General features: G+C 40.9%; 1 protein-coding gene across 4 annotated transcripts in view; it reads right to left on the bottom strand.

Moving 5' to 3' along the window:
• The window catches only part of LOC136872433 (uncharacterized), a 383991-nt gene that overhangs the window by 87578 nt on the left and 277183 nt on the right, over window positions 1-19230 (bottom strand). For all 4 annotated transcript variants that reach the window (XM_067146250.2, XM_067146249.2, XM_067146251.2 and 1 more), the window contains one exon: window positions 4492-4683. In XM_067146250.2, the coding sequence (XP_067002351.2) occupies window positions 4492-4683 (192 nt within the window). The remainder of the gene's footprint in view (window positions 1-4491; window positions 4684-19230) is intronic.

Below are 19230 nucleotides of genomic sequence, written 5' to 3'. Positions count from 1 at the left end.
TTTCTATGAAAATTAAATGGAAAGCTCTAAGCACCATTAGAGACTGGAAAAAACCTGTTCAGATAGAGAAGTGATGTTCAGCACAGGCTCCAATATGTGGACTGAAAAACAGAAAGACAATGAAAAGAAGTGAGCTTCAGAATGTAGATGAAGTATTGTTTATGTGGTTCTCACAGCGAAGAGGTAAAGTGATGCCTATAACAAGACAAACTTTTTTCAGGAAAAGGTCCTGAAATTTTACACAAAATTTGGGGAAAATATGATGCTTAATGATGACAACTTCACAGCAAAAGTAGGGTAGCTTGATCACCGAGATAAAAACAGGTATGAGATAAGGCAACTGGCCATTTATGGAGAGAAGTTGTCAGCGCAATCAGAAGCAGGCAATCAACACAAGGTACATTTTCATAAACTCAGATGATGATGGGCTGACAAGGAACCAGTTGTACAATTATGATGAGACTGGCCTGACTGGACGAGTTGGCTGTGTGGTTAGGGGGCACGCGGCTGTGAGCTCGCATCCGGGAGATAATGGGTTCGAACTCCACTGTTGGCAGCCCTGAAGATGGTTTTCCATAGTTTCCCATTTCCACATCAGGCAAATGCTGGGGCTCTACCTTAATTAAGGCCACAGCCTTTCCTGACCCATCGTCGCCATAAGACCTATCTGTGTCGGTGCGACGTTAAACATATAGCAAAAAAAGGACTGGCCTGAACTATAAAATGCTACTAACTAAAACATTAGCTTCTACATAAGAATCAACTGCTCCTGGTTACAAAAGGACCAAAGAAAGATTAACTGCAGTCTGTAGTAATGCACGTGAAACACGTGTCCACTCCATCTACTTGGGACATAAATAATCTGCGAGTTTTTAAGAAAGTAGATAATTCCCTCCCAGTACGGTACACAAACCAAGCCAATGCCTGGACGAACTTGCATGCATTTAGGACATGGTTTAAAAATCAGTTTGTACCATCGATAGAAAAATTTTTAGAGTCTAAAAATTTATCCAGGAAAGCTCTACTCATTCTTGATGATGCACCATCTCACCTGGGTGCAGAATATCTTTGAGATGGTGAGATACATGTAATGTTCCGAACACCTAATTTTACTTCTTTGCAACATCCAATGGACCAATAACTCTTAGAATCTCTCAAGAGGAAGTCCTGAAAAAATTATAAACCATTCTGATCACGGTGGCAGATGAAAGATGAAGATTGGTTGAAACAAGTACACACATTGGATGTTGTTTCGTAGATTTCAGAGAGATGGGATGACATTCAGCCAGTAATTACGGTTACATTAAAAAAAAAAAAAAAAAAAAAAAAAAAAAAAAAAAAAAAAAAAACCTTCTAGACCATACAGAGAATGAGAATTAGGATGAAATCGATGTTAGTGAAAGCCAACACAAGGACGATAAACACCGTAAAATGAAAGCATTGTTGGAAAAATTACCAGGTAGTAGGAGAATTGATCATAAAGATGTTGATGAGTGAATGAAAAATGGATGAAATGCACGAGTTGACACACAATGACATTATTATCGTGCCAAACAATGAAACTCAATGTGATCATGAAATGGAAGAAGAAAAAAGACTTATTGGCTGGACTCACACAGAGGGCTTGAAATTCCTGGAAAGAACACTTGCATATGTAGAAGAGGAGAGCAAGGCAACACTGCCAATTAATTCTACTGAGGAGATGGAGAAATATTGCATCGAGATCATATCTCCTAACTTCAAGAGAAGTTATTTCTCACAGTGTGATTGAATCTTATAATGATCATGACGAAGTGAAGAAGAAGCTTCATTGATTTCAATATATGTGTGTGTGGGACAATTCACCAAATACTGAAAGGAAAAATAAGAGAAGACACTCAAATTCTATAAGACTATGGCCGTTCCAACTTTGTTATATGGAAGTGAGACATGGGTGGATAAAACAAGCTATAGGAACAAAATACAATCATCTGAAATGAGATTCCTCAGATCAGTGAAAGGATACTCCCTAAAAATACAAAATGAAGAGACAGGACAACAATTAAATATATTCTCAGTGAATGAAAGAATATCCCAAAACACGATAAATTGGAAAAATGAAGTTCTAAGGATGGATAACAACAGAATTCCAAAACTTGCCCTGGAATATCCTCCTACGGCAGGGGCGGTGAGTGATATTGTTGCAGTGTTGCACAACTCCCAATAATTTTACACTTCATTTGTCGTTTTAGTTTAATAAACCCAACATATATTCGAAAACATGTTAAAATCAACCATCTTTGGTCGTTCACTGTACTAATGCTTCGTAACGGACCAATAAATGCTGCTGGCTTTGAATCAAACTCAGCGGGTTTGCTTTCCTATGGCAACTCCCTAACTGATAGCGCAGCTCAATGTACCTCAGCAGGGACGAGCCTCAGCCTGTATAACATCAGGTAGCATGCTTGCCAGTATTGGTCTCAGGGAGTTGCACGAGACTAACAAGTCCGCTATTGAGAAATAGTTCCAAATGACCTCGTTAGATTGCGCCACTCTGCAGAGATTACTTCATTCCTACTTACTCTCCTCTCGCAAAGGTAATTCATTTCCACTTTTTAAAATTATGAATTTCATTAACGTTGCACCGACGCAGATAAGTCTTACGGTGACAATGGGATAGGAAAGGGCTAGGAGTTCGAAGGAAGTGGCTGCGACATTAATTACGGTACAGCCACAGCATTTGCCTGGTAATAATAATAATCGTATGGCCTCAGCTACCGTGTGCAGACATTTCAATTTGACGCCATCTGGCTGTCTGCTCGTCAATTTCGACGTTCCGTTTTACTCTAGGCCCCCACTAGATGGCAGACCGAGTAAACCGAAACTCTCTTGGGCGTCTATGGCTGAGATTTAATTAATTTTGTCAGGTAAACACCAAATGTGTCACCAGAGATCTTTTACATGCCGACATCGTACGACATGGAGTGTCGAATGGACTTTTTTCCGCCCTTCAAAAATCCGACTACCTCTGCCGGGTTTGAACCCGCTATCTTGGGATCAGGAGGCCGACACTCTACCGCTGATCCACAGAGGCAGCTATTTGCCTGGTGTGAAAATGGGAAACCGCAGAAAACCATCTTCAGGGCTTCCGATAGTGGTGATCGAACCCACTATCCCCTGAATGCAAGCTCACAGCTACGCAACCCTAACTGCCCGGCCAACTGGCTGGGTGATTTCTTTTCCACGCCACACCAAACCACCCACAATATTACCAACATCTTGCTTCAATGAAAAACAGGAGGGCAAATTTTCAATTCATCTGAGGCAACAGTAACTGTGCCAGGTTGAGTGGCTCAGACGGTTGAGGCACTGGCTTTCTGACCGCAATGTGGCAGGTTCGATCCTAGCTCAGTCCATTGGTTAAAGGTGCTCAAATACGTCAGCTTCGTGTCAGTAGATTTACTGGCATATAAAAGAATTCCTGCAGAACTAAATTCCGGCACTTCAGCATCTCCAAAAACCGTAAAAAAGTCAGTAGTAAAAAAGCCAATAACATTATTAATAAGAGTGACTGTAGTTATAGTGTATAATTAGCCTCTTAATTCCTGGGTTGTAAATGCCTGATATTCCAGTTTTAGTAAGAATGTAGTTCATTACTTAACGATAATAGAGTTTCTTGTTATTTCTGTAAGCTATGAAAATGTGACACTGAATGTTTTGGTGCAACACCCAGCTTCAGATACCACGAGCCGCCACTGTCCTATGGTAAGAAAAGATATTGATCGTCCTATGAAGAGACAGAATGAAATGTGAGGTCGGAACAAGCTATTAGCCTAATCCATGAAGAGGAAGTAAGTGATTGCATACAATAATGAAATAAAATCGAATTAGAGGGAGAACAAAACACATTTATACACTGTATACAGGCTAATCATTTTCTCAAGAACAAATATAATACCAATCAAGAAGAATAATAACACAAAAATAGAACAACCTTTAATGAATCTCTAAAATGATAGTCAACAGCCAATAAATAACTTACACTTACTCATCCATGGTGCTATCTACTGACTGATGGGAGAGATGGGTAGGCAAACAAGTCTCTTATTGGACCAACTATCAACACTCTCCCAACCCTAGTAATCCAAAAGTGCACTTGAAGATAGTGAGAATATTACACAATATATTATACAATAATGAAAACCGAGCGAGCTGGCTATGTGGCTTGGGTCATGTAGCCGTGAGCTTGCATTAGGGAGATAGTAGGTTTGAACCACACTGTGGGCAGCCCTCAAGATGGTTTTCAGTGATTTCACTTCCCTACACCACGAAAATGCTGCGGCTGTACCATACTTCAGGGCGCAATTTATTCCTTCCTAGTCCTAACCTACTGTTAGCATTAACCTGAGTCAGCGCAACATAAAAAACAAATAGATTAAATAATGAAACCCCTCAACAGTTTACACGTGAAAGAAGATTACACCACCGACTTCAATGATCCAAGCATCTTACGGTAATATTAAGGCTTCCTCATCAATGCTAGGTATACCACAGATGATTTCTTTGTCAAAACTTTCATCTGATAATCCCTCTTCTTCAGCAGTCAGATGTCCTTCTGCTACCAATGGTTTCTCTATCACCGTAGAGTTTGCTTCTATCATTTCTTCAGCAGGTATATCTGATACAGCAGGTACATCTGATACCCTGTAAGAAAGTTCACAATTTATCACCATAAACTTAAATTATAATTTAGATGAAACAACACATTTTAATCTACAGTAACACTACAGGAAACCACTTGAATACAGAGTCTGACATAAATGAAAATTGTCATTTCAGATAAAGTTTTATTGATTTAAAATGCACTCCATCTACAATTTCTAATGTTTAGTATAAAAAGATAGGAACATGAACAGGAGCACACATTCCCATCTTTTCATATATATGACTTGTTCATTTCAGTTCCCTCTCCAGATCAGTGGTAGAGTGTCTGCCTCCAGATCTCAAGACAGAGAGTCAAAACCTGACAGATGTAGTCTGATTTTTGAAGGGAAGAAAAAAGTCCAGTTGACACTCCATGTATTATAAAGCTGGCACGTAAAAGATCTGATGTTTGTCTTTGCAAACAATAAACTGCATGACTGTTCCATATTGACTTACAAACTCTTGGTTTCAATTCTTAAAAATTGTAATTTACAGGTCAATGTTTCAATACCTGATAGACTAAAACTCACAATTTAGGAGATAAAGTTAGGAGGAAACGTTACCTATGAGAATAATGGACTCTGTTATGGAGGGTAGGAGAACTACAGGGAGACCAAGATGATGATGGCTAGGCTCAGTTTATAACAATTGAAAGATAAGAGGTATAAGAACTAAACAAGGTCAAAGAACTAGTTACAAATAGAGGATTGTGGCAGTAGTTAGTAAATTCACAGAGGCTTGTAGACTGAATGCTGAAAGGCATAACAGTCTATAATGAAGTACTCTAAGTATATGTGTGTGTGTGTGTGTGTGTGTGTGTGTGTGTATATACACTCATGTTCATAAAAAGACTAGAGATAGGAAGTTCATATTCAAAGGGCATGTGCATTAGTATCTTCTGAAGAAATGATTACCATTTGAACCATGTCAGCCCTCATGTTCAAGGTCAACATCGATATCTTGGCGCACCACCACCGACTGGTAAAATGTACCTGCGGCTCTCCTTGTTGCTATAAACCAAAGGTAATGGATCAGTGTAACTTGAGCAGACATGCAGGATGCCTCGCAGATGTATGCAAGAACTGTACCATCAAATGAGCGAGTTTGAAAGAGGATGCATTATTGGCATGAGAGAAAGTGATGCATCCATCCGGGAAATTGCTGCTCATGTGTGATGAAGTGTGTCGGCAGTGCAACGGGTGCATACAGAATGGTTCACAGAAGGCCGTAGAATACGACAGGATGGGTCTGGTCGCACTACCCAGACCCCTCCCCCCAGGAAGATAGATACCTCACCTGAATGGCATTGCAGGACAGATCTGCGTCCTCCTCGGCTCTGGCGCAACATTGGAACAATGTAACACATCGTGCATTATCAGGAGTGACAGTCCGTTGCTGTTTATTACGATCTGGGTTACCGGCGCGTCGTCCACTTCTCCGCCTACCTTTGACTAATGTGCATAAACGTGCTAGACTGCAATGGTGTATGGATGACGTCACTGGGGACAGGGTCCGGCTCCATGGCTGAATGGTTCGCGTTCTGGCCTTTGGTCACAGGTGTCCCGGGTTCGATTCCTGGCAGGGTTGGGACTTTGCTGACACGGGGGCTGGGTGTATATGACGTATTCATCATCACAATGTGCAGGTCACCTATGGGCATCAAATCAAAAGACCTGCATCTGGCGAGCAGAAGTCCTCGGACACATCCCGGCACTAAAAGACATATGCCATTTTATTTAGTTGGATAAAATAGTAATAATATAATACGCTTAGTAGTACTGAAGTGTAGTTATTTTATTAGTTAATATATTGCTTACTTCATTGCCATGTGATAAAGACAATATTTTTCTCCTTTGAATTTTTTTAAATTCATAGAAGAAGTTATTCTATTTTTTGTGATTTTTCATTTTTCTGTAAAGAATGGCTAAGGAATGCAGGGGTAGAGACTGTGGATGTGACCAGGCATTAACGAGTATGAGAGAGGAGTTGAGGAGTTTGAGGGAGATAATTAGGATTCTCATGGATAGGGAGGAATGTAAGTCTCCCTCAAACAACGTACAGGATAAAGTAGGTGTCCAAGAGGGATAGGAAAGAAATTGAGGGCAAAGGACTCTCTTCAAGGACACAATTCAGGTTAAGTATTGGTGAGAAACCACTAAGAATCACTGCAGGCAGAACAGCAGAGAGAAGATGAGGAACAAGGAACTACTGGAGAAGATGGGGGAGAAGTAGGAATTAAGGAAAATGTAGGAAAGAGAAATGCAGTTTAGAGGACAGGAGAAGGGAGGTGGACCAGGGTCAAGGGAGGGAGAAAAGGGAGGAGGAAGTAGGTTCTGCAGCCATCAGCAAAGACAGGAGAGACTAGAAGGGGATGGGATCAAATAAGGTAGGTGGGGTTAAGGCTTTGGTCATGGAGAACTCCATTGTTAGGCATGTGGGAAATGTGTGTGGAGGAGAGAATGTAAAGTTGAAATGTTGAGGCAGCAGCAGTTTCTGGTAGACTACAACGGAGCACCTCCAGTTAATATTAGCAAATTGTACTCAATTTAATTTTCACAACTCCTTTGTCAATTTCGAAGCTTTTGCTAAGCCCATCTACCTATAATATACCCATACTAACTTTCAGTTCATGTGAGCTGCACAAAGTCCATGGCTGGATACTCGTCTGAAATGTACCCTCATGAAAGGCCATCCCTTTGTCTGTACCTAAGCGAAGAGAGTGGTGGGATGCAGGGAGATGTCAGCAGCACGAAGACAAGACCAGAATATCATAGAAATGGATATCTGTGCTTTACACATGCACAATATGCCACTCTCACTCATCTCCATAATAACAAGTTGTGTTGTTGGGGTTACCCGACAACTATTATGTGCCTGCCATCTATTGCCCTTATAGGAATTTAACTATGGCAGCAGAGAGTAGGGCACATAGTGCCAGTGTTGAAAAGCATCATGGTCACATTAAACTGTCAAATTCAGATTGATATTTGGTCCCAATTATATCAATACTTACTAAACATCTATTCATTTGACTTCTTTGGAGTAATTACTTTTTGGAGGGAAACTTAAAAATCAGGCACAAAGAGTAGCGGGAAGGTAATACTAATGAAAACACTAATGGTCAAGCCAAAACAGGTTCTTAGAATTAAGATACCAACATCGTCAACAGTGCAAACACACATCCCTAAAGATTCCTCAAATTTTTCAAGTGTAATTACTAGTTTTTACAATAGTTTGCAGTGATTATCATAATTCGTTAATATTATTGTATGCTGTGCAAACATGTGAGTGCTTTACTGCAGTGTTTTGTGAATCAGAAACAATTTTAGGACATAGGAGTTACAATATTTTGTCTGTGTGTGTGTGTGTGTTTTTGTGCACTGTAGTTGCGTTTACAATCTTTGTGCCCAGGAAAGGTAAGGAGCTACAAAATAAGTTTGAACAATGTCCAGATATTTAGGAAAACAAACTTTACTTCTATCTCTTATAAGTGCAAATTTGAAATTAAGAATGATGGACACTCACTGCCTGATCTTGATATAACGAGGCAGACTAAAAGTAAAAGTAAAGAAATCGTGCGTAAATTCACAATGGATATACACAAAAGAACTTAGTGGATCTGTGGGTACAAAATCACTAATAGGTTGTTTTGTTTTCATGATTTATGATTTGTGAGTGATGAAAGTGAAGGGACTTGGACCAAAGTCGGAGTAGTAGACTTCTGATATTAGTCCCAAAAAATAAAGAAATACAAAAGTTCTAAATCTTGTACGCTTGCCCAGTCAGAATTTGATCTTCTAGGAAGACACGATATCTGGCAGCAACTTGGCTACGCTTACAGGCAGTCTGTGGAAAGACACAACAATAAAGTATGGAAGAAACGTTATATGCTGTCAAAGATTGTCGACTGTGGCACATCTGAGTTGCCAATGTGCGGGCATGACGAGACAAGTGAATATTCGAATCCTGGCATATTTTGAGGACTCGTTAATTTTAGTTCCAAAATTGACACTGCTTTAAGGGACCATCTGTTCAAAGCTACTGTTTTTAACGGCACCTCGAAAGTCGTTCAGAATGATTTGCTTTCGTGCAGGTTTGAAACCTGTCGTGAGAAAATAAAAAGAGGAAATCACCACAGTGCACTTCATTTCAGTAATCAAGAGATGAGACCATCGATACATCAAATACAATGCAATTAGTTATTGTACTGAGCTACGTTCTTCCCAATGATAAGCCAGTTGAAAGATTCTGGGGTTTCCCCTCACCTGCTAGTCATGATGTTAAGACAATGGCAGAGTGTTTAAAATCTTCTTTGAGAGAAGTTGTGGATAATCCAGTTAAGTTAATTTCATAAAGTTATGATGGGACAAATGTGACGAGTGGTCGCTATTCAAGAGTGCAAGCTCTCATCAGAGAAGATTTTAGCTTCTTTCATTACTCCCCACAGTGATCAGGTGTACTGAACAAAGTTGTTGGTAGAAGATTACCTCGTGCTTCAAACACAAGGTGGAATTTTCAATCAAGGACCACTGAAGTAGTTTATGAGAACAGAGCTGCCCTCATCAAATGCCTGGATTGACTGGAAACTACCTCTTGACAGCCCAACACCATATTGCAAGGAAGAGGTTTGTGTTTAAAATTGGAGCACCTGTTATTTCAGTTCTGTTCTGCTGTTTCCCATCAGATAATGCCTCATGTAGTTTATCAGTCATTAATATCACCTTGGGAGTGGCAATCCCATTGTAATAATAGCCTATATCTGGTTCATTCATTCCAACCCTGACCTGGTCTATGACTGGAAAGCAGGTTTTCATTTTCATTTTCAATGCCTCATGTAAACATCTCATACAGTCAGCTGCAAAAGCGAAATTCAGATCCGTTGGAAGTCAAAGGTGTACTTTCAGGTTTCGAGGCTGCTATGAAAATGGTTAGGGGAAAAAAAGAAAACAAACAACAAAAAACATATTGCTGACGAACATGACACACTACCCCGGCCTGCGAAGGTATCACGGGGGCTGCTGTGTGATACCTGCGTGAAATGAGTTGTGGCAAAGATTTGTGGCACGGTCATTCTTCAAGCAAAGGAATGGTTTCAATTCACAAACCACCTTCTTGCAGTAAACCTGTTTCAAGCTGAGAATTTCAGCAAATTGGAGAAGCAGTTTCTCCACTCTCTTTTGTACAAAGCATGTGAAGCCAACCGATTCCTTGACAAATCAGAACTGAGAACCGAACTTGAAATATTATACATGAGAAATTATTTTTTGGCTGTTTCTGGGGCTGTGACTTTACTGCAGTTTCTTTTAGAAAATAAGATGCAGAGTGTTTTTGGCAAAAGCATAAAACTTTTAAATATAGTTATTACTATTACATGACGACATCAAAAGCAGAAAGGTGCTTATCAACCCTGAAAAGAATAAAGACTTTCTTGCACAGCACAATAATCGAGGATAGACTTATGCTCTTGCTATGTTGTCAACTGAAAAGTACTTGGTTCGAGACTCTGTGGACTTCAATGAAGCAGTGATATATAAGTCTGCGTCCCCCAAGGAGCATGGGATGGATATTTGTATAAGCTGATTGTGAAACGTTTCCTATTTTGCAAGTGGTAAGTTTCAGCATGTATTGTCTGCTTCTCTCATTTCATCACATTTCCAGAACTTCTACCATCTTATTTTGGAAGGTTACAGCCCACGACAGGCGAATGGCACACAAATTCTTCTACCTGTTGAACCCCCAGTGATAAAAGTCATGTGCCACCACTGTGTTAAGGAAAGTAGAAGAAAAGGAATAATAATGTTATTGGCTTTACGCCCCACTATCCACTTTTTCGGTTTTTGAGACGCTGAGGTGCCAGAATTTTGTTCCGCAGGAGTTCTTTTACATGCCAGTAAATCTACAAACACAAGGCTGATGTATTTGAGCACGTTCAAATAGCACTGGACTGAGCCAGGATCGAACCTGCCAAGTTGGGGTCAGAAGGCCAACGCATCAACCGTCTGAGCCACTCAGACCGGCAGAAGAGAAGGAGAAGGGTAAGAAGAAGGTGGTACCAACAATGTAAAGCAAACAGGTATTGGTACCAATATAGTTGGATATATATGGTAAGTGATAAATGCAACATGGGAGAAGTTCAAGGAAGTGGAAATTTCAGGGATTCCGACTGGAAGGTGATTGGAGATTTAAACAAGAATATGGGTGGACCAAATCTACGGGCAGAGGAGTCCTTCCCTTGGAGGTCAGGTGAAGCCTTTGTGTAGGAAATGACACATAAATTCACCAGAAAGGAGTTCTGCTCAACGGTTTAGATGGTGGAGGAGGATCCCAGTCCCAATGGCAGAAAAAACGGAACATTCTCTTACATATAAATTATAAACATAAAAGTTTTCCACCTATTCAATACATAGTTATGTAAATACATGCAGTGTAGATACACATAGTGTAAATATAACTATGTATTGAATAGGTGGAAAACTTTTATGTTTATAGTTTATATGTAATCTCAGTTCAATATGGACCAAAAACATGAAATTCATAACCCTTGAACTTTATCTTGTCAGCAATGTCTGTACTTCAGTGAAGCAGTTGCAAAAGACATGTTCGCTTCTGAGGAGCGGCCTAAAGTTACACCTGGCAGTAGGTATAAAATGCCTCTGGGAGAGGCGACCCCACTGTAATAACAACCTAAATATGAATATGGTACTTTCAAACTTGCCTCTGAAAAGGTTACGGTGTATCCTGCAAGCCATGTGTAGTTCCTTGAGTGCTGGGGGAACTGTGAAAAATGGGTGACCAGTAGCCAACATCATGAAGGTGGGCATAATCAACCTTAAGACCCTGACAGGAAAGAAGTGGTGGATTTTATGGAGAAAGAGGGTATAGAAATGATGGAGTTGGGCAAAGTTAAATGGAAGGGGAAAGTAATGAAGAGAATGAGGAAAGGATATTCACTTTACTGGAGTTGTGGTCAGGTGGCAAAAAATTGAGTGGGCCTTATTATTTTAAAATAGTTGGAGGAATATGGTAGAGTACATCAGTGACAGGATTATGAAAACTGGACTGAGAACGAGGAACAAAGTGAAGGACTTCATACAAGTGTATGTACCACAGAGAGGGAACAAAGAGGAGGATCGAGGAATTCTTTGAGAAACTAGGAAAGGAGATAACTGATGTGGAAGCGAACTTCATTCTGGTTCCGTATTGACTGTTTTTTTTTTTTTTTTTTTGTATATGTCTTCCTTCTTTACATTATTTTGGCTGATAATGACCTCTAGGCTAGGTCGAAACATGTCCTATGTAGCCTTTTAGAGAGACCATTTATCAAATGGCAAACATGTATTGAACAGGTGGACTATATACAATTAAATTCTTGATGCGGGAGAGATTATAATGGGAGACTTAAATGCACAAGTGGGAAATGAAACACAAGAAAAGGAAGAAGTATTCGAACCATATGAATATGGAAAAAGTAATGAAGAAGGAGGGAAACTAGTTCAGCTTTTTGAGAGCAATGGAATGATTGTGGGCAACAGACAGTTTTGGAAGAAAAACAGCAGGAAAATTACAAGATATGGCTGATGTGACAGAAGAATAAAATCAGTAATTGATTACTTTCTGGTGGAAAGGACGAATCGCAGACAGTTGATGAATGTAACAGCTATACCAGGAGAAGCATTTGATGGAGACCATGCAGTTGTGATAGCAAAAATGAGTGTGGGGAAAAGGGAAAAATTAAAAGAGATAAGAGAAAGTAAAATAAAAGTGTGGAAATTAAAAGATAAGAATGTACAGGAAGAATTTCTGGAGAGACTGAAACAACAAATTCCATTTACTGAAGTAGGAAATGTGGAAAATGAATGGTCCAACTTCAAAAAAGCATTTGTAAGTGAGGCAGAGTGTGCCAGTGGTAGAACATTGATGAGAATGAAAGAAAAGGAGGCACCGTGGTGTAATGAGTGAGAAACAGTGAAAGAAAAGAAGAAAGCACAGCAGAAATGGAAAAGAGATAAAAAGAAGAAAGCAAAAGAAGTTTCTTGATAACAGAAAGAAATGTAAGATCGGAAAGAGAAGGAAAGAAGAAAAGTTGGAAAGAATTTACATAAAACAGAAGATGGAAGGAGTATGTTGATAAACTGCTGAATGTGTGAAACTGTGCAGAGAAGATGCTAGTAATACGGTGTGATGTCTAAAAAGCAGATGATATAGCAATGTCGTGGGTGGAATTAGCAGTCTGTAAAATTAAAATGGGGAAGGCACCAGGGATAGATAAATTTAGTATGGAAATGATAAAAGCTGCTGGACTATTGGACTACAATGGGTGTACAGATTATTGAAGTGCATATGGAAACGTGTGCCAGAAGACTGGGGAAAAGGAATAATAATAATTGTAATGGGCGGCACACCTCCACGCCGCTAGTTCAAATATTGCGCCAATTGAAACTCCTCTACAGGAGAAAGCCTGAACTTTAAAAAACTGTATTAACTCAACAGTTTCTCCGAAGATGGCTCTGTGTGAATTTTGATGTGTTTTTGTTTATCATTGATCAAGAAGTGTGGACATTCTCTAACAGATGTCTCTACCAAAAACTATGATCATGCACTCTGGTGCAAAGGAATGAACCTTCTTGAAGAAATGTTGTATTCAAAAGTTGTTGTCTTTACTAAATTTTGTTCTTTTATTTTTGGGTTGGCAATATTAATCCTTCCTTCCGCCAGGTTTGAACTTAGCCAATCCCGAATTTAATTCATCCTCAGCCAATCATGTAGGTCTTCTTCGATATGGATATGTAGCTCTAAGCTATCCAATAAAGTTGAGGGGGTGTGTCGACTCATTCTTAAAAGGTCTCGAATTTTCCACGAGGGTTTTCTTGTCTCCGGGCCACTAGTATAACATCTAACTCAGTGTGTGAATATGTAGCAGGGGGCGGGAAGCGCCTCGTTCTTCAGACAGCAGATCTTCAACAAGGTAATGGCCTTTTAGCATCTTTATTTCTTGCTAGCTCAGCAGTCTAACTCTCGGGGAGGGTTCGAAACCTTTAATATGTAACCGATTAAACATGTAAACCCTTTTCCTGGTAAACTTCAGTTTTCTTGAATTTTAATTCGGGGATAGAGAGTGCTTCACCCTCTCGAGCTCCCCCTCATTTGAAATTGAGGTGACTACGTTTTCGTAACCGTTCCTTCTCTTCATTAATGTATTAAAGTTTCTCATACGAGTCACCTCCCTAGCTTGGGATTAGCCCCTGTATTATCGGCCTAGCGCTACATAGGTTTTAATAAACTTAAGTGTAGGAGTGCATGTATTCGCCTCCATTCAATTTTGTATTTTGGGCCATTTAATTAACCTGATGTTTTGTTTTCTTCATGTGAAGGCCCTGTAGGGTGGGTATTAAATGCCCCTGCTTCTTTGTGTGCAGTGGGGTCAGTTAGAAGTGAAGTTTGTTGTGGCCTTGGATAGGCTTGTAAAATTGAGAGCAGGTCCGCTCTTTCTGGTATTTTGGAATGTGCCTCTAGGAGGCTTAACATTGTAATTAGGAGCAAGTGCTCCTTGGCATGATGGGGTTTTCTGCCCCTTTGTTCAATTTTGTACCTTGGTAAAGTTGGACGAATAGCTCAAGGATTGTGACTGTGGGGCTGGCAGCCCAAAACCTTGTAAAAAACCCCTGAACGGGCAAAATTATTTTGTACCTGCCTTTCGTCGTTATTTCACCTAGTGGAAATTGTTAAATGTTGTTATCTGTTATTTGTTGATTTTGAAAAGAAAATATAACCTTTGTTAAAGTTTTAAATTAACTTTAATTTTGTAGTTGAGACCTGTTCCAGCCCGCACCTTCTTTCACCTCTGCTGTTCCACAGATACCTCGGAATAATAATAATAATAATAATAATAATAATAATAATAATAATCTTAAAGAAAGGGGGCAAGAAAGTGTGTGATAACTTTAGAGGAATCACACTCTTATCACAAATGACAAAAATACTGGAAAGGATATTAGAGAGAAGAATGAGAAAAAAGGTAGAGAGAGAGTTGGAAGATGAACAGTATGGCTTTAGAAGTGGAAGATCTACAATGGACCCAATTTTCAGCATGAGGAATTGGGAATATGGAAAGGATCTGGTCATGACATTCATATATTTATCAAAGGCATGTGACAGTGTTCCCAGGAGAAGATTTGAGAGCCATGGTCAAAAAGAGAATGGGTATAAAAACTGCAGAAATAGTGCAAGTAATGTACAACTACTGCGTCAGTAGCATACAGACTCTGGTTGGGAAGACAGAATAGTTTAGAAATGAAACTGGATGAAGACACGGGAGTGTGCTGTCACTTCTTTTGTTTCTAATGGTTATGGACAAAATTGTGAAGGAGACAAAGGAAGCATATGGTAATAGGGAGACAAAGTTATTACTATTTGAGATGATACTGTGGTCTCGGGAACAAACAGCAAAGAAGTACAATAACAACTTGATGCACTGAATGAGAAAATTGAAAAGTATTGTATGAAAATCTGTGCAGAGAAAAAGCAAGATCATGATGATATCAAGAGGAGAAAGATGAGGGAAAGGCATTGTGAAAATTGGTGGTAAAAGCCTTGAAATTGTACACAGTTTCAAATATCTAGGGAGTGAATTAATGCAGAATACAAGGATGGACATGGAGATAAGCAAGAGGGTGCAACAGGGTAATGCATTCTATCAGAGTGTATTAAACCTTGTCTGGAATAAGGAAGTACCAAGGAAGAGTTAAGAGATAGTGCACAAAATGTTGATGATGATGATGATGATGCTTGTTGTTTTAAGGGGCCTAACCGAAGGTCATCGGCCCCTAATGGTACGAAATGAAAGAACAAAAATTGCAAAGGCATCCACTGACCAAAATATAAAATAAAATATGGCGTGAAGAATGAATGAATGGATGGACAGGAACTCAACAAAATACGAAACAAACAAACAAAAACCAGTGGATCGGACGCAATACAGATCGAAAATGACATGATTACCGACCAAGGAACCACTTATAAAGCACAATGATGCTTGGTGTCTAAAGGGGGTGCAAAATCCACGTCTAAGGCCCCACAGAATGGTACATGTCACGAGTAAAATAGAACCATGGTATGTGTCATGTTGGGGTATTAATCAGAAGGAGCGAAGACTCACGGTGTTCCACAAAAGATGGTACTACTCACAAGTATTGCAATACGTACAAGTAACGCAGACCTATGGTGTGTCTCACACAATGGCCCTACTCAGAGTCAACGCAAACCGAGAAGGTTCCCCATCTAGGTGTACTAAACACGGGCGCCGGTATTCCGGTGGTGTTCCTCACATAGTGGGTACTAATCACAGGCAACGCAGACCCGGTGCTGCTCATATAGTGGTACAACTCACAGGCTACGCCCAGACCCGCGGTGTTGCACACATGGGTACGACGCACGGGTACTGGAATCCACCAGGCCAGGCTTTTACTGCTACTAATCACAAACCCATTTCGTACCGAATTTAGTGGTACTAGTCGCAAGTACAGGCAACCTATGGTGTTCCCCGCGTGATGGTACGATTCAAAATTTGTTTCATGGTTCTAATTCAGTCAGCCCTTGGTCGCCCCTTTTAGTCGCTGGCGTAGCAGGTTCGTGGGCACAAAATGTATTATGCACCCATATGGACTTAGGTGGCAATGACAAGTAGGGAGCAGAATAGAATTCACGCCAGTGAAATGAAATACCTAAGAAGTACGATAGGCGAGACAAGGAAAGACCCACTGAGCAACGAAAATGTGAGAAGGAGGTTGGAATGGATAAACTAAATGAGAGAATTGATAGGAGTAAACAATGATGGTTTGGACATACACAGAGGACGGAGAAGAATAGAATACCAAATCAGATGATGGAGATGAAGTTCGAGGGTAAGAGGGAGACCGAGAACAAGGTGAATTGATTCAACAGAGAGGAGTGTGAGAATAAGAAATCTAGACTGGAAGAAAATGATGGTAGAGGAATGGTGGAAAGAGAGAGAGGAAGGTGGAGAAGTACCATAAATGCCCTGACCTGGCATGCATATCATTGATGATCGATTGAACAAACCTCCCATACTCACACTCCATCCTCCTCCTCCTTCTTTTGCCTTATCCAGCTCCTATCAGGTCAGGGCATAATGAAGATATCTTCAAAAAATGCTGTATCTTTTATATGTAAGAGACATGTTCTTTTCCTCTTTTCTTTGACATAAGTAATTTAACTTTTAAAAGGTAATTACACTGACTGACAGAGCAAATGCAACACCAAGAAGGAGTGGTCAGAACTTTATGCCAATTGCAGGGTAGACTGACTTCACTGAGGTATGCTCATGATGTGAAATGCGCCACTGTGCTGCGCACGTAGCGAACGATAAATGGGACACGGCGTTGGCGAATGGCCCACTTCGTACCGTGATTTCTCAGCCGACAGTCACTGTAGAACGTGTTGTCGTGTGCCACAGGACACGTGTATAGCTAAGAATGCCAGGCCGCCGTCAACAGAGGCATTTCCAGCAGACAGACGACTTTACGAGGGGTATGGTGATCAGGCTGAGAAGGGCAGGTTGGTCGCTTCGTCAAATCGCAGCCGATACTCATAGGGATGTGTCCACGGTGCAGCGCCTGTGGCGAAGATGGTTGGCGCAGGGACATGTGGCACGTGCGAGGGGTCCAGGCGCAGCCCGAGTGACGTCAGCACGCGAGGATCGGCGCATCCACCGCCAAGCGGTGGCAGCCCCGCACGCCACGTAACCGCCATTCTTCAGCATGTGCAAGACACCCTGGCTGTTCCAATATCGACCAGAACAATTTCCCGTCGATTGGTTGAAGGAGGCCTGCACTCCCGGCGTCCGCTCAGAAGACTATCATTGACTCCACAGCATAGACGTGCCGGGTTAGAGCAACTTGGATGAGGGAATGGCGGAACGTCATGTTCTCCGATGAGTCACGCTTCTGTTCTGTCAGTGATAGTCACCGCAGACGAGTGTGACGTCGGCGTGGAGAAAGGTCAAATCCGGCAGTAACTGTGGAGCACCCTACCGCTAGACAACGCTGCATCATGGTTTGGGGCGCTATTGCGTATGACTCCACGTCACCTCTAGTCCGTATTCAAGGCACGTTAAATGCCCACCGCTACGTGCAGCATGTGCTGCGGCCGGTGGCACTCCCGTACCCTCAGGGGCTGCCCAATGCTCTGTTTCAGCAGGATAATGCCCGCCCACACACTGCTCGCATCTCCCAACAGGCTCTACGAGGTGTACAGATGCTTCCGTGGCCAGCGTACTCTCCGGATCTCTCACCAATCGAACACGTGTGGGATCTCATTGGACGCCGTTTGCAAACTCTGCCCCAGCCTCGTACGGACGACCAACTGTGGCAAATGGTTGACAGAGAATGGAGAACCATCCCTCAGGACACCATCCGCACTCTTATTGACTCTGTACCTCGACGTGTTTCTGCGTGCATCGCCACTCGCGGTGGTCCTACATCCTACTGAGACGATGCCGTGCGCACTGTGTAACCTGCATATCGGTTTGAAATAAACATCAATTATTCGTCCATGCCATCTCTGTTTTTTCCCCAACTTTCATCCCTTTCGAACCACTCCTTCTTGGTGTTGCATTTTCTCTGTCAGTCAGTGTAGTAGTGTAAAAAAAATTACATGAAAGGCAACATTCAGAAACAATATATTTTACTATATGTATAAACCATCTTTAGAGATTCTAGACAGGGCGATTTGGTTGTGCGGTTAGGGGTGAGCAGCTGTGAGCTTGCATCCGGAAGTGATTTTCTATGGTTTCCCTTTTTCATACCAGGCAAATATTGGGGCTGTACCTTAATTAAGGCCTCCTTCCTATTCCTAGGCCTTTCCTATCCCATCATCGCCATAAGACCTATCTGTGTCGGTGCGACGTAAAGCAAATAGGAAAAAAAGAAGAGATTCAAGAGTATGTGTTAATCTATGTCCTTAAATAATTGCAGCAAATGATTCATGTAAATATTCAATCGACTGTAGTATTTACAGAATGAAAACTATTTAGTTCCATAAAATGAATATACGAATGAAACTTCACAGGTTATAACCAGGCTTTAAAACAATCTGAACGTTACTTAATGAAATGTATTCTGTCTGTGGCTATTCCTTAATGGATATAGTATTTTTACGTATGTCTCTTAATATAGGCCAGGGCAAACTGTAACTTACATTGAAGTTTCAGTCTCACTGTTGCTGGTTGAGTCATCAGTCCACAGACTGGACTGATGCAGCTCTCCATGTCACCCTAGCCTGTGCTAATATTTTTATTTCTTTTTAACTACTACATCCTACATCTCCTCTAATCTGCTTGTCATATTCATACCTTGGTTTACCCCTACTGTTCTTACCACCGACACTTCCCTCAAAAACCAACTGAACAAGTACTGAGTGTCATATGATGTATCCCATCATTCTATTTTTTCTTGCGAAATTTAGCAAAATCGTTTTCCTCTCACCAATTCAATTCAGTATCTTTTCATTCGTGTTTAGATCTATCCATCT

Source organism: Anabrus simplex, chromosome 4, assembly GCF_040414725.1.
Source record: "Anabrus simplex isolate iqAnaSimp1 chromosome 4, ASM4041472v1, whole genome shotgun sequence".
NCBI lineage: Eukaryota > Metazoa > Arthropoda > Insecta > Orthoptera > Tettigoniidae > Anabrus > Anabrus simplex.
This window is presented reverse-complemented; position numbering and strand designations above follow the sequence as displayed.